We start from the raw sequence: 16804 nt of genomic DNA on the forward strand, positions 1-16804 counted from the left end.
GAATAATTTCACTTTTATTATGCATAAAATATATGAGCACACAATATGGTGTTACAATTCCATGTGGAGAAGTCAATAACAGATTAGGAAATTAGTTTTTTTTTTCATGATGCTTTTTTTTTATCAGCCTACTGATAATCAGTGCACATTCAGGATATGAGAAAAGCACAAATAAAGTAGTAAAGAAATCCACACTGCGTTAATATAATTTCAGCAATATTATTAACATAAACTGAGGTATCTGTGTTTTCAAACAGCTGAAGGCTGTCTCTCTCTCTCTCTCTCTCTCTGTGTGTGTGTGTGTGTGTGTGTGTCTGCGACCCACATGATTTCATCACTGAGCGTAAAAGAAATAGGGTGTCACCAAGTTGAAATCCTGGTTCCTAAACAAGAATAAAGAATGACATCACAACACATTAAAACAAACAATGTGAAACCTTTTAAGAAAATCTATAAAAGGAGTAACAATAAATTCTGAAACTGTGTGGCATTTTTTTGAAAATGATAAATAAGTCCTCAAGATACTTCCTACTACAACCAATCAACACTTGTAAATGTAGGCACTCCCATCCTCTAGTAATGGTATTGACAGATGCCGTAAGCTAAGGTCTCCTCTGCACTGTAGCTTGAATGTGATTCTCTTGCTGTAAGTCACTTTGGATAAAAGTGTCTGATAAATGAATAAATGTAAAGTGTGGCCAGTGGTGTTTGGGACATCCACTTGTTCACTACAGCAACCACAGTATAGTATACAAGTATAGTAACTACAGTGTTTCCAAAACCTTTTTTTTCTTGCGGCACACTATTTATTATGAGATAATCTCGAAGCACACTACCATGATATTAAACATACACAAGTCACAACATACTTTTACACAGCGCTCCGTTTGGGAAGCACTGATAGTATACACTATCAGTATACATAGTAGTATACACTATACTAGTATAGTATACATACTAGTAAACATATATAGTATAGTATACACTATACTATATCAGTATATACTACTCAGTATGTATTCATGGGTTTCATCAGGTCCCTTTCCACAGGTGTATTAATCAAGCATCATGCAGTCTGCAATGCATTCATAATCTAGGTGCTTGATGTTCGAACCTGATGTTCCAGGTAAAAGTCAGGGCTAGACTTTTACTTCCACAGAAATTTCTCATTAATCTGTTTCAGATTAATTCTGTCAGTTGTCATGATTAGTGATTAATTATTGGCAATGTGTGTTGGTATAGAAGTTATAGATACTTTAGATGGTATAGAAGCACTTGGCATTCTGAAAGCTTATGCATGCAATGGTTTTGGGAAAGAGAGACCCTAAAGAATGTTGTAGCCAAAACTTTAGCATTAAAGTTGACATTCAAGAATATATCAAGTGTGTGACTATACACTTTATGTGCATGTATATATGTGTTTATTTAACCCCTGAATATGTGCCTAGACACTATACAGGGGCTCTAATCTATACCCTACCCTATCCTCTACCATGTGTGAGGATGTGTGGTTATACCTAATCTATATGAGTAGTCCCCTACCGTACGTGAGGACATGTGCGGTTATACCTGATCTATATGAGTAGTCCCCTACCACACGTGAGGACATGTGTGGTTATACCTGATCTATACGAGTCCCCTATCATGTGTAAAGTAATGTGTGGTGATACTTGATCTATACGAGTCCCGTATGATGTGTGAAGAAGTGAGGTCATTTTACCTGTGAATCTTCTGTCCCTTTCTCCTCATGAACTCCGCATCATCCACAGTCCACACAGAGCCCTTCACTCCCTCCACACGCACAAAGCACTTGTGCAGGCTGAGGTTGTGCCGCACGGCATTCTGGACACGCATACACGGAGAGGGACATTACACTCAGACCATATTTATATAGTATGAAGAAAGACCATCCACTTCTTACATTTAGTATGCTCTTGTTCAAAGTGGTTTATTTGTGTATGTGTGTGTGTGCGTGCGTGTGTGTACAGTATGTGTGTGTGTGTGTGTTTAACATCATCTCTCCTGCTGTACCTTCCATGTGGCGGTGTTATATCTGAAGTAATGAAACATGTTCGTGAACCACTGGTAGATCTCATTAAGGGCCAGTTGCTTCTCTGGAGAGTCCAGTATGGCCTTAGAACACGGGGAAGCATCAGAGAGCATTTTTTACTTTAGATCCATGGAGAACTGACAGAAGAATTAACTTATCTAAAATTCTCAAACATTACAGCATTTGAAAAAACTTAGAGCAACGTTTGGAACTGCCCAATTTATGTGACATTTATTACACGATGAGCCCAAAAAACAAGTGTTCTGTCTGTTCAACACCTGTGTAATCATAACTTGTTGAGATAGCCTATTAGAAATTATTAATTTAATTAATTAATTTATTTTTTTTTTTTATTAATTATTTTTAATATTATAATATTAATGTATAAAGTATAAGTAATAATGTATGTGTGTTGAGAAAAAATGTCAGCCCTAAATGCATTATTCCTTGAATTTCAAAAACAATAAATAAATAAGTTTTGCAAAAAATAAAAATTGTGCTCAATAAAATGTGATGTAACTCACGCATCTGATCATGGCGGCATACGTGTAAGGAGGTCTGATGTTGTTGTTCTTGTAGCAGTCAATGGTGGACATAACCCCTGCAGTGGTTAATGGGGAAATTAGTATAAATATTTGTGGAAGCATCGTGGGTGATCACAAATATGGGAATGTTGGAAATTGAATGTTCTAAAGAATATCTGGGTCAAAGAGTATAGAAGTTAGGCCCAGAGCCCAGGCCTACTTCTATACTTTTTGTCTGGGTTCACTCAGAGCCTTATAGATAGACAAAAGTGTGAGAGAAAAGGTCTCAAGTTTTTCTCTCTAGGGCTCTGGGTTCACTGAATTCAACATGGAATTTTAGAACCTTACATTGTTTTGCGTAACAAAATCTTTTGTTATAATGTTCAAAACTCCCTGGAGTGGATCTGAATCACGGGGCAGATGAATTATTAACTTTTGTTCACTGTGAGAGGGGGCGCTGGGCCTCGGTGGAGGTTTTTTCTTTTTCTACTAGGTTTGTTTAGGGCTCATATGGGACACTGATTGAAATGTAGCTCAGCTGTGATGTCGTTTAGCATTTGGCACCTCACCCGGCATGAACTGTGAGGCAGGGAAGTGCAGGTAGCTGGTGGACAGCAGATCATTGGGCGTCACCATGGCACCCTGAATGCCCCCGTTTGGGAGCATGAAGTGGGGAACCCTCAGAGGGTCCCCAAGGTTCCTCTCCACCCCCTCATTCTGCACAGCAAATGGGAAACAGGGCAAAAGCAGGTCAAACAGCAGCATATTGAATCTCTGACATTATTTATTATCTCTTATTTGTTACATTATCTCCAAAAATTAAGCAGATAGAAGGTTGTGTGAAATCTGTAGCAGTAGCAGTGGACAATAAGTCAATGAAAAAAGGGTCATGAAGGTCGCATGTTGAGTGTAGCACTATTTAGAAAATTGATTTATGGTTATGCTTAATGGAATTCAATGTGGGACATTTTGTCGGCCATTTTCAGATGTTTGTTTGAATGTTTTTTTGGCTTGATTGGTTTGTCTCATTCTGCGGGTATTGTGAGTGGCTGTGCACAGATTGTTGTATTGTACAAGCTGATGTATTACTTTAATTGCACAAAACAATTGGACAAAAAGTCAGAAAATGAATTTGTGTAAAACATGTGTCCACATGCATGTGCTGTAGCTGTAGTACCTCAGCAGTGTCTCCGTGGTCAGACAGATGCAGATGGAACTGCATTTCCTGCAGTTTCTTTCTCTCTAAAGCCAGCTGTCAAACACCAACATAATTTCGAGTCAATAATTATCATCTTCACTGCAGTGCACCTTGCAAAATGCTTCATAAGCACAGAAAGGAGGGGTATCTGATTGGCTGAAACCAACCTCAGATTGCATCTTACACATAATGGGTAATGCATTATTCAGAAAGCATAGACCAGAAATATATGACATTTTTGTAGGGACATACAGGCAGCATTTTCACTTTTCCACTAAGTCCTTTATTGAAACCCCATACCATACACAATTTTTTCCCTTAAGGACATATAGAGTACCGAAGTGTGACGTTTCGATTCCATGACGCCAGTGTCACTGTTTGTTTAGATCCAGTGAAATTGTTGCATTGACAACGCTACCTCATGGCTTCGGTACTCTGTTGCCCTTGCCTAGATTTGGTCAGGTCATGTTAGTGCACAAGTATTTGGGGTTAATTTTGGAATTAGATTTTGGATATGGATTAGATATGGATTTTGGTTAAGGCCTTTTTGGATAATATATATAATTTAGTAATTAAATGTTTTTAAATTTTACTTAGGAAGACATGATATTTATTTTATTACACTGTAACAAAGGTGCTTATGATAGATTGGCACTATTAAAATTTAACCCACTTGGTGTGTCACTCACTTGCTTGTCCATGTACTGAACCCGCTCTCTCTGGTCCCTCCACTCTGCCAAGCTCGTGTCCCCGGTACCATGCTCAGGGCAGAGATGTCTGTGACAAAAGAAACACAAAATAACCTCCAGAACACAGACAGGATCCAGACGTATTTTCTTACATTTGTATTCCTTATTTTTTATTGTATTATTGACTCATGTCTGCAGACTGACATACAAGTTCTGAATGATGATTTTTTTTCTATATGTGTTATTACTGATTTCTGATGCCATACCTTGAGAAATAGGAAGGTTCCTCAAGTTTCTGATTGCAACCTGGCCATCTACAGGTGCCCTTAACAAACGGAGAGTTCTCAGAGGCTGCCTCAGAACCACTGCTGAGGGGAGAGGGAGAGAGAGAGAAACAGAGAGAGAGAGATAGAGAGAAAGAAAAACAGAGGGAGTGAGGTTTGCTGAATTTTACTTAGGTGACTCAAACTTAAGTAGGCTAATCTTATTTTCACTCAGCTCTATATATATTGTTCCACTGGAATTCACTTTGCATTACAATTTACCTTTACAGTTAGATACAACAACAGCAACAACACAAGTATGAGATACAGATCAGATCATAACAGATTCAAATTGCACCATTGATTTGTTTCCAAAGATATATGTCGAGAGAATGTGCATCTGAAGCTGTTTGTGATGTTCACAGGATATTTTTTCTCTGTGATATCTGCCAGTTCAGTTTTATACATTTCAGAGTTTTTTGGTTTGAGTAGGCTACAAACAGTTAATTCTTTATCAAGTGTTTTTGCATCGAAATAATTTTTATTTTGCCCCGGATACAAGAATCATTTCGATGCAAAAACATTTAATAAAGAAATAACTGTTTGTAGCCTATATTCAAATTCAAACAACTCTGAAATGTATAAAATTGAACTCGCAGGTATCAGATATTGGGTTGAAAGTAAGTCATTGTGTAGGCTATGTGTAGGGTGTATTTCATACACAATTTGGCAACCTGGGAAATGTCAGACTAACAGAAAACATGAATGGATCCGTGATTTTAAAATGAAGTTTGATGGTCATGCAAATTCCGTGAGTTTTCTGGGAGAAATAACAAAACGGGAGGGCGTCTGGAGACCTTGAAATATGGGGGAAACCCGGGAAAAACGGGAGTGTTGGCAGTTGTCGTGGGGAACTCTAATGTAGCTTTATCAAAATGTGCTTGTGCACTATATGTTTCTTGTATTGTTTGCATGTGTGTTCAAACAGCACTAATTTATTGCAAGACCTATTTACTGTAGTCTATTAATCACTGTAACCTATGCAGGTTATTGTCTGTCCTGGTGCCACAGTCTGTTATTTATTTAATGTGTCTGGTTGTTGTGTAATAAAATTTTATTTTTGAGTACATCAGCCCCAATACAGTTCCTTTATTGGACAGCCTGCACAGAGATTGGGAAAGGGTAGCATAGGGCTTATTGAACATAAATTGTGTGCTATTGCGCACCCTGTAGGTCACACATATGTTTCTATATATCATTCTATTCACCTGGTGAGGCTTCGCTCAGGACTTCCTTGTGTGCTGCCTGCTGCCTTTATGTCAGAGGGAGGACCTTTATTTTGACAAGATGAGTCTGGCCAGTGAGGTGAGCTCTGGTTTGATCTGGCTTGACAATTAACATCTGGACGTTCCGTGGACAGAGACAGATCTGAATGAGGGAAAAGAATAACAGATTTGCGTTGAGAATGTGTATATTTTCTATTTGACATTTACAGTATCCATTCAGTTAGCAGCCATATTTATAGACTGTACTATGGCCTACTGTATACTGAACTGTACACCAACTAGCAAACAATAGGGCAAATCAGATTTTGTGGTCTCCTGTGTATTGATGGGATTTTAGCATCAGTTGAGATAGCAGAAAACTGTAGAAAGCACGAAAGCAACATTTGAAATGAGATCTCATCTGTTTCTCCTAAGGGACCCTAATCTGAGATATAGTCCTCATCTCGTCTCAGCTCAAGTTCAATTACATTTTAACTTAAGAACTTAAAATACTCTTTTCTTGTCTTGCCTTATTTATCCTAAGGGAGAAACAGGTGAGATCTCTAAGAGATTTACTTCTCACAAGACAAAAATAATAGTTTTTCTGAGACACAAAATTTTCCTTTGGGAACTAAAGATATGTGACCTAGGATATGTGTTAATATGATTAATGGATACTGAGATTTTGTATCAGTAGGTACTGCGTGTTATAGAAAGCCCTTCCTTTGTTCTTAGTTAAAACAGTAAATGGTTTTGACTGTCTCATTTTGTTGTGTTTGAAAGGAACAGTATGAATGTAAAATACTGACATTACATTACAATACACATAGTCGTAGTACCAATAGCATCATCCGAAATAGTAGTAGTAAAGTTGTTCATTTCTCAGTCAACCTTTGCCCTAATTTACCTGCTTAGATTGGAACAGGATTCTACATTGATATTAACAGGACCAATAACATATAGGATGTGGTGTAGGATGGCAGAGGTGGTATTAGAGTGTAGCAGACCTTGGGACAGCAGCTGGTGTCCTTTCCGCAGAACTGTAGGTCTGAGTGGCCTCAGCTGAAGGGGCTGCTTATGGACTTTGATGCTGACACTCTTACAATGTCAAGGGAAACAGCACATAATCAGTCATATAATCAGGCCAGAGCCATCAACAAAGAAAACAGATGTTTAAGCAACAGCCAGCACCACAGAGTCAGTCAGATGTGCAGATAACAGCCATTATAACAGAATTACTGAAATGTTTAGGGAACAACTACAGAACCAGTCACATGTTCAGACAGCAGTCAGTCATAGTCTGGGTTTGAATGACTTGCAAAGTAGGCTACTGTACCTGTGATACATGAGCAGACTGAGCATGTGCGGGCGTGAACATGGATCCTCTTGACCTGGCCCCACCTGAGAACTGTATATATGAAGATGTGAAACACACAAAAACTATTAATCGAGAAGTCGTTCTATTGTCAACAATTAAATCAATCACCAACTATTTTGGTTATTGATTCGAGTAATTATTTAAAGGGACACCAGGCAACGTTTTCGTGTTAATTACTCATCTTCGTAAGTCGGTATATGGTTAAATGACTCGTTACAGGGCGAATGAAGACTCTCTCGCCCGCCCCTACTGCCTGTAGGAAGAATATCCCGCTTGCAAGTTCAGTGTGTCCTATGCGCCGACCAAAGCAGGCAGGCTAACGAAACGCTAGAGATTGTTGCAAACGTGTGTATAATGGAAGAGCCGGCGAAGAAGCAACGAAAACCCTTGACAGAAGACGCAAAGAAAAGGAAAAGAGCTTTAGACCGAGCGAGGGGGATTTCTTTAAGGTAAAAAATCTGAAATATCTGATTGCAGCTTATTAAAAAAGAACTCCTGTATATTTATTCCTCTATGATAGTAAAACTGAATATTTTTGGCATGCAGACAAATTAAGGAATTTGAGGACCACTTTTTGACATTCTTTAGATCAAACAACTAATTGATTAATCGAGAAAATTGACAGATGAACAAAAATCGTTAGTTATTGATCTGTAAAATATCATATTGTATCTGGCACCCTGTTGTTTTACAATGTTGATTGGGCGCAGACAGCGCATGTTGAGCCAGGTCTGTAGCATTTGTATGTAAGTTGTGTGAATAGTATGCTTATCCTGATGCGTGTATGAACTCATGTTTCTCTCTACCCTGCCTCCCCTTGTGAGTCGTGATTCTACAGGGTTTCTTCCTTCTGTTCAAAGGGAGTGTTTCTTTGCCTCTATTAGGGCTTTCCACTTCAAGTTCAACCTGGGCTGTGAAAATCGCCTTGACTATATAGGCATATATATGGCACAATTGCATATGTGATTTCTCAACGATACACTGTAAACAACTGCAAAAACGTTCCCCAATTGGTGACGGATAAGGTCAATCTCCCTCTGATCTCTCAGAGGTGTCATGGGTTGAACTGAGGCCTGTTACCTTCTCTAGTTGTGTTTTCTGGCTGTCACCTTCGTGGCCTTTACTGCCCTCTGCGTTGTCATTGCGTGGCATTCCTGTGGAGAAAAATCTGACATAATTTTTGGACCTCCGAATTGATGTTAGTTCCACATTATTCTTGTGGGTTGTGTTAGATTTGGTCAGGTCATGTTAGTGCACAATGTATTTGGGGTTAATTTTGGAATTAGATTTTGGATATGGATTAGATATGGATTTTGGTTAAGGCCTTTTTGGATAATATATATAATTTAGTAATTAAATGTTTTTCATTTTTTACTTAGGAAGACATGATATTTATTTTATTACACTGTAACAAAGGTGCTTATGATAGATTGGCACTATTAAAATTGATCCCCAGATATTCCAATACCAATATGAAAATTCCTCACAGTGACAATCTTGCTGTCATGTCAATCATGACAATTTAGATGGCACAGTGGCAAGTGTTCAGATGGTTATCTTAAAAAAAAAACACCACTGTAAAATAACAACAGACGTGTGCTTCAGGCACGCTCACTGGAAAACCAAGACATGTACTATACGTCAAAGAGTATTCAGTGACACCAATTCCCCCCTGCGAGGGAGTTTCTGAAAGTGCTCTTTATCTCCTTATCCAGAGGTTATGGGTGAACAGAGCCTTGAAGAGCTATAGGAGATTTAGGGGGTGGCTGCCTGCAGCTTGAGTGCACAGGTGCAACTCACAGCTGTGGTTTAGACATGAAGCATGTCTGGGAGCAAGGCGCTTTGTTTGTGTGCCACATTACATGTACTGCTGTGTGGATACAACTCAACTTAAGAGCAGAACCCCCAAACACAGAAGCCACACTGTGGGAGGTAACAAAACTACACACTCTGTCTCACACACACACACACACACACACACACACACACACAGACACAGCAGGGCTGTAGAGGTCATACAATGGAAACTTAAAATATCAAAAAGCAAAGACTGTGCAAAGTTCCACAGTTCCAATGACACCCCCCACACATATACAGAAAAAATCTATCTAATCTGTGTATTACCTGCAAAAAAAGGGCATGTTTAACATGAGGCGTGAGGAGTTTTTGACATTTAGAGACAAACCACATCCCCATGTGATGTCACCTTCCATCAAAGTCAAAAGACTGGCATTAGCAGTTTCCGGCAAACAGAGCTGTGCAAATTTTCTTTTGGTTTTTGCGGCTGTTCAAAGGTGACAGGCCAAATGCTGTAAATATTGACTCTTGTTTGTTTTATATCTCCTTGGTTTGAACTTCAAGGGTTAACTAATAGCTATGAGACCTCAAATGAACCTGGTTTCATTTATGTTTAAATTATTAGAATGGTCTCCCTAGACTTTGATTGAGCTGCTTAGTACATTGTTTTCATATTTGTACTATTAATTGTACAATTAATTGTAATTAAAAAAACAATTTCCCTACCGGAAACAGAAAACATTTAAGCTACTGATAATATTTGTAAAGAAATGGAAGGAGTAGAGGTGCATGGTGTTCCAATATGAGTGTTGCTATCTTTTGCTACCTGAATTGATTTGGTCTGATAGGTGCACAATGAATCCCAGATAACTCTTTCCTTTATGATTTGCATGTGGTTTGTGGCCATGACACAGTTCTGTATTGAATAATAACAGCTGTGATTGCATTTGTCGGTAACATTCTTTGTTTTACTAGAAACTGTGTGCTTCCCTGGAGCCTGATGTGAAATAAACACATGTTGGCACACTGATTTGTGTAAAGTGTGCAGTGCATCTAAAAGAGATGAAAAGCACCATGCCTGCATGCTTCACCAAAAACACAGTGTAATGTGATGTAATGTGGCATTCCAGGCATACAGTCATCCCCCCTAGTAGTGTTAAAATACAAAATAACACCAACAGGGTGAATATCAGCACTTACACTCAAGTGTAATTCACTTGAAAGATGCAGAAGCCTAACACATTATACACATATGCACAAATGTCTATATTATTGCTGTTGTAATGTAGACGATCAAGGCATAATAACTGATCAAAATCAGGAAATGCACAAAAACACTTTACAGAGCACCAAAGACTAAAGTTGTTTTGGGGTGGATGCTTGATCGTGTATTGAGTCAGATATGATAATAAGGAAATATTTGACTCATTACATACATTACTATTTGTTATGCTCAGGGAATGTTTGGTTTCCTGGCCCTTGCAAGGGCAAATAATTCCTCTGAACCGGCTGGATTTGCATATGTTTTGTCTCTGTGGTGAAAAACGAAGATTCACTTTTCAGTTTCAGTAACCTCACAATCTTACGCATGTTCACGGTTCAACTATAACACAGACATTTATTATCCACCATCACCTTAACCAGAGCTGCCACTGAACTAGTAATGATACTTTTGATCATGAACAATAGGAAATTGTAGGCCTACTTTTGGCCCAGCTTTGTAGAAACATTTGCCTCTACCCCAGAAATATCCATCCCCTCCAAGCCCTTACCCCTCTTATGCCACTCATGTAGTTTACTAATGAGACAATTAGAAGCAAAAGTGTGCATGCTTTTTCACAGTAAGTAAAAGTAGTAAGTAAGTAAAAACATGCCTGTACACACGACACACACACACAAACACATGCATGCACGCACACACACGTTCCATGCTTTGTATTCCACTACACTTTCACATCAAATCTTCACACACAGTTTGCTCTCAACACCTTCTAGAAAGACAGCAATGCAGGCAGTGCAGCATACTGCGTTTCAGAAACAATGCATGTCTGATTCTGCAGAGGTGGGTTAGAAAACAGCATCCCACTGATTCTGCATGGCACTAGCAAGCCAGTGACATTCAGCCAAATCTGACTCACAGCTTCCATAAATTGTAGCAAAATTACGCTTCACTAATGCAAGCTGGTAGTTTGCTTGATAAAAGCCAAGCCTCAGCAAGGTAATGCAAACCAACCTGCTTTATGCCTGTTGCTCGAACATTCATCACGACTTCTTCAGGACATTTACCTCTGTGTTAGACCTGGTGGTATCTCTGTTCTGTCATGCATACACAGGTAATTTTCAAATGTTTTTTATGGACTTGTAAAGACTCTGAATATGCTATGAGTATGCTGCATGTGAAGTTATTGTACTATTTGCAAGCAGACAACCTCTTGGTTGTCTGGGAAAGTAAACATGCATAGTCAAACAACCAGACAACATTATGCTGTTAAAATGTTTCTAGCATCTAGATAGCAGTTCTAACAGTATCTAGCTCAGTATCTGTATACCTCTACCATAATTTTATGAAATCAGATAAACAATAAAATGTTCAAATGAACTTGCGATTTTACATCAATTAATGAACATGTAATAGCATTACAGATGAAATTGACCTGTTCAGTACCACTGTCAAAAGCGAAATCTAGATGTTTTTTCATCTGCCCATTCAGTGAGGCTGAGAAAGACCGAGAAATACTGAGGAATATCTGGTTGTCTAATTTCTAATCTAATATCTACTACGCTTTACCAAAAGAGCAACTTAGGCTACTTCATAACTCAATCTGAAACAGCACATATATTCCATTTCGCTATCTTAGTCTTCCTTTCACACCCCCACGTGTGATATTTGTAATAGTATTGTCATGACTATTCCAAACATACTTACCCAGACCAGAGCAGTCTCTCAAAAATATTGCAGTCTGTTAATTAAATCACACTTTGCATTTCTATATGTTGGAGGAGCGGGAGTGAAACTAAAAAATATAAGATCAGAAAGCATTCCTCACCCACTCTGTCTCTTCCTCTGTTCTTTCGGCAAGCAAAAACAAAAACAAAACAAAAAATTGGTGGTTCCACACGGTAGGTAGAGCAAAGCCAGTGACAGACTTAAAAGTAGTGTTTCACTTATGTTGAGGAAGAAGAAGGAGAAGAAACAGAAGAAGAAAAAGAAGAAGAAGAGAAGAAGAGATGCACTGATAGCCTTCCTCTGAGTTACCTTCTTGTGCTCACCCCGATAAGAAGCCAACCACAGAAACATCTCCACATCATCTCTGTTAGTGTTTAATGTTTTCATCACAGTTATGTCCCATTTTACACATGATTATAAACTGAACTACATTCTCTGTGTTAAAATCACATTGCAATCTTATTATTTTTTATTTCTGTTGGTCTGTTTGACTATAATATCATTTGAATGAGAAAAAAACATCTATTCACCAATTATCTTCTATAAACACGTGAATAACTTACAGCCTGGTATTGGTTACTACCAATACTAGGCTGTACTACCAATGTTTTTGCTTGAAGGATCTCACAAATCTTTCAAGATATTCACAAAGACTCACACATCATTATTCTAAAATTGTCATATACTTGTCTTTTTATTATGGCAGTAAGATAAATCAGCGGTATATCGATACTTCCCCAGCCTTGGAACTAACTTGATAGGACTTTATTTTACTTTATTTGAACCAGTGGGGGTTAGTGGGTCAAATGTCAACTATTTCTGTGCTTTTCATGACTGACACACACAGGATTTATTCGCTCAGGGTTACAGGGAGCGAAATAAGTGGGAATTTGATTCTATCAGTCTCAGACAATCTCAATATCAACATCAAACAAAACAGTTTCAATGAGTCATCTAATGCCACACGTCTGTTTATCCAGTCCTGGTAATAACATAATTGACACATCTTTGAATAACAAAACTGTTTTTCAGAATGGAACTGTAGTGTAGTGTATTTTCCTTTATGCTGCCATGTGAAAGTTGTAGCCTATCCTAGATACAAGCAGTAAACTCTAGCCTGCCTCAAATGTGCCACAGATAAGAATCAGAATCAGCTTTATTGGCCAGGTTTACGTAAACAAACACGGAATTTGACTCTGGTTAATCTTTGCTCTCAAAGTACAACACTCACTTAATACTCACATATAAGAATAAAGAATAAAAAAACATAAAAGAATACAAAGCAGAACAAGATTAAGGCTATGTCCTGCTTAGACTCCACTGCTGCATTGCATCAGTGGAGCTGTATGCTATGTACAATCACGCACAAAACCTATTGAAAATTAAAGCACCAATAAAAACAACAGTGAATGTTTAGGAGAATGTGGAGGAGGTTGTTCCTTGTAACACTAGACCTGTTTAAGTGTTGTTTTTTTTATTATTAGTATTTTTTATCTTAACCAGAAAGTGTGGTAAGGGAAACCAGACCAAAAGTAGGCCCCCTGTCTGTGGCTTTGATTCTTAAAATGAATGTGTTGTCCCTATCTGGACACAGAGATGTGTTAAAAAGACAACTAAAGTTGTGTTGATTCAACGCAAGTTGTGCTATTTTCAACAGATTTTTGAAAAGGAAACAACACAAACTTGTGTGGTCCCTATCTGGACACAGAGATGTGTTAAAACAACGCAAGTTGCGTTGTTTTTGACACATTCATTTTAAAGATGGTTGAATAGGCTTCTGTCTCCTTGGGATAATAAATAATACATAATAATAATAATGCATTTTATTTATAAAGCACCTTTCAAGACACAAGGTCACTTCACAGGATGTCTGAGGATCTTTTTACCATGCGGCCTTACGTGTTGGAGAAGACTTTACAGTCGGGTGAGTCGGGTGAATGCAAGCGCACAAGGGCTGATGGACAAATGTTCAAGGATTCAGAAGCTGTATCCAAATACTAGGTGTAACCACTTATGCTAGTATCTCAAATAATAATAATAACTGTATACATCTTTGCACTGTCCAGTCCTTTAAAAATGACCCAATGTTGAAAAACAAGAGAGTGAACTGTACGAAACTGATAATAACATGATAGTAACACAATTCATCCACAACTGTTGTACAACCTCCACATTTTTCTATGATGAATTGAAGGAAAAATAGGTTGATCAAAACTAATAGTGAAGGATTATCAGAAGAATCTGATCTCTAGAAGGCTTATACCCAAATATAGTCTACTCCGTAAGCCCTCACAGTGCATGCTCTCTCTAACATATCACCCCAATTGTTTGACGTTCTTGTTTGTTCTGAGATTTAGTATTATAAATAAATTTGGCTATTTTGGCTTAGTTTTAAATTAGTTGGTCTTTTGCAATTAAGTTTATGTAGCCTATGTGGCATCAAAGCTGCTAATGGAGACCATTACAATAGGATGCATTTCACGAAGAATTACCTTGCGCTTCATATGTCGTTAGATACATTTTAACGACAACTTGCTCGTGTAAGAACTAGTCATATATTATTATTGTTATTATTATTATTACTCATAATCATAATAATAAGTATAATAATAATAAATAGTAATATATAATAATATAGTAATGATGGAATACGATAATAAACATAATGGTTGTTACATAGGCCTATATTATATGTTATTATATATATCCATGATCTTGGATATCTTTAGCTAAAAGGTAAACTTACCTGAATGTGTGGTCTCTCTGAGGTGCTGTGCAGTGTAATTCACATCTGAGGGCCTTTATATGCAGAAAAAAGCCACTCCCTCTTTACTTACAACAACTTTGCACACATACAACCAATTAAATTTATGAATGCTTTATGTAGTAACTTAACAGAGCTGTGCTCTGACCTTTGCCAATGGATGCCCTTGGACAAAATGAAGTGTATTTAAGAATTAAATAGTTATCTTTACTGTTTATCCTTTCAGTATGGGATACTACCTAGAGGTGGCAACTTGCAGCTTACAAAGATTCTGCAGCAAAAAATTATAATTGGTCAGCTAAATGTGCTGTGTCTTGTCACGCTATATAATTTCAATTTTTTTGTGGAATGTGAAACTTGCTGACAATCCTGCATGACTAAGAGTACTAAACTCATGTAGAGAAACAGAAGTCAGAGCATGTTGATTAATCATAGCTTCCTGTGGTTCCAAACATGTAAAACCCAGTGGGAAAAAGTGGGAGAGAAGATGCTGAGCAGGTACTCAAAAGAGACCGCAAAGGAAACAAAGCTAGAGTTATTCTCCTGAGCTGTCAGAAGCTGAGAAGAGAAATTAAATACTGTAACATTCTCACACGGGAACCATACCTCTGTGTGGTGTTTTACCGAGAGATGCAGCATCAGATTTTCAGGCAAGGCATATGTGGTATGTGTCTTGAAGGATAGTGGTTTCCAGGAAGCAGGCCACAATAAGACAGACTCTGCAGTTTATCTCCTGAACAACTCTGATGGGAGAGGAGGGGTTGTGGGGGAACCCTCTATTGTCTTAATTTAATATGGAGTGAGATTACACAGAGGTTTAACCCTGGCAGCATCCAAATAGACCAGACGTTCAACTGTTCAACAGAGCTTAGGCTTGGAGACAGTTTTTGATAATGGTGGAGGACCTTGTGATGCTTTTTGTCATTAGCAAACTTGGTATGTCTCTCTGTTGTCCCTGGATCCCTACATACATTTACTTCATATTACTTCATGAATTGAAGCTATCTTTTTAATAGTGAATTTTGCAGTGTATTGTGATGATGAAAGTGATAAAAGCGAACACACTACCAACAACCATAATACTGAAAATACATTAGTAAGCATTACAACAGCAATGATTGGGTCAAAAATCCTGATAATGTTTATTTTTCTTTCATATATAACTTTGGACATATGGATATCCCCTGATAATCCGTGGAAAGAAATTCTGGAGAAAAGCTTGAGATGCTTAGAGGAAAACCCTGTTACGTCTTTGGAAAGTCCGTTGCGGGGGGTATGTGACGCGGGGCCCTGACCTCACACAAAAACACAGTGTCTTACGGCATCTCAGATACCTGCCATGTTTCTCAAGATCTCTCCTCTCTACTCTTTAAGAAGAAAAACAACAGAACTGTAAAAAGGTCACTTGTTTTTTTTTCTGGTTTTATTTGGCACAAACTGTACAGTGCTTGTTTAAAACCATGAGACACACAGGGCCTTGTTTCCTCTTTGAGTTTCACCTCAATAATAGTTTTGTGGCTTTTGGCTTCCGTGATAAGGATACATGTTAAACGTGATATTGGTCGGTTTTTGAGCTTTTTTTTGCTGTGCACGTTTCTGTGCATGCGAATGTGTGTATGTATGTGTGTGTGTGTGTGTGTGTGTGTGTGAGAGAGAGAGATAGAGAGAGAGAGTGTATGCAAGAAATGCAGGTGTATGTGTGTGGGAGGGAGTGCAGGTGTGTATGTTGTGTGTGTGTTAATATTCTGTGGGTTTTCAGATGATTATCAGTACATCATCTGTGAAAGGATAAAGGTGTAATGTGCTGGAGCTTTCTGCACAGTTCTGCTTCTAAACAACAATAACAAAAAAATACACATTTCATATAAATTATATTGACAAAAAGGTCAATAAAATGCTTTGATTATGCATTTTAAATAATAAAGAATT

General features: G+C 38.0%; 1 protein-coding gene across 1 annotated transcript; it reads right to left on the bottom strand.

Moving 5' to 3' along the window:
* Positions 1 to 274: 274 nt before the first annotated feature.
* On the bottom strand, positions 275 to 14873 carry foxp3a (forkhead box P3a). The gene is made up of 13 exons (XM_048241884.1): positions 14858 to 14873; positions 8448 to 8521; positions 7326 to 7397; positions 6997 to 7087; positions 5993 to 6152; positions 4728 to 4829; positions 4462 to 4549; positions 3752 to 3826; positions 3144 to 3291; positions 2575 to 2651; positions 2032 to 2133; positions 1721 to 1842; positions 275 to 383 (listed from the first exon to the last, which is right to left on the bottom strand). Exons 2-13 carry the CDS (start codon positions 8517 to 8519, stop codon positions 335 to 337), a joined length of 1158 nt encoding a protein of 385 aa, XP_048097841.1. The 5' UTR covers positions 8520 to 8521; positions 14858 to 14873; the 3' UTR covers positions 275 to 334.
* Positions 14874 to 16804: the final 1931 nt, after the last annotated feature.

The sequence above is a fragment of the Alosa alosa genome, chromosome 4, assembly GCF_017589495.1.
Source record: "Alosa alosa isolate M-15738 ecotype Scorff River chromosome 4, AALO_Geno_1.1, whole genome shotgun sequence".
Classification (NCBI taxonomy): Eukaryota; Metazoa; Chordata; class Actinopteri; order Clupeiformes; family Clupeidae; genus Alosa; species Alosa alosa.

Coding starts and splice junctions, on each gene's coding strand:
- foxp3a (XM_048241884.1), bottom strand. CDS start 8,519: ATGCCACGCAATGACAACGCAGAGGGCAGTAAAGGCCACGAAGGTGAC. Junction 7,088..7,325: donor AGTCTGCTCATGTATCACAG/GTACAGTAGCCT, acceptor TGACATTGTAAG/AGTGTCAGCATCAAAGTCCA. Junction 4,550..4,727: donor GAACCTTCCTATTTCTCAAG/GTATGGCATCAG, acceptor CTTTTGTCACAG/ACATCTCTGCCCTGAGCATG.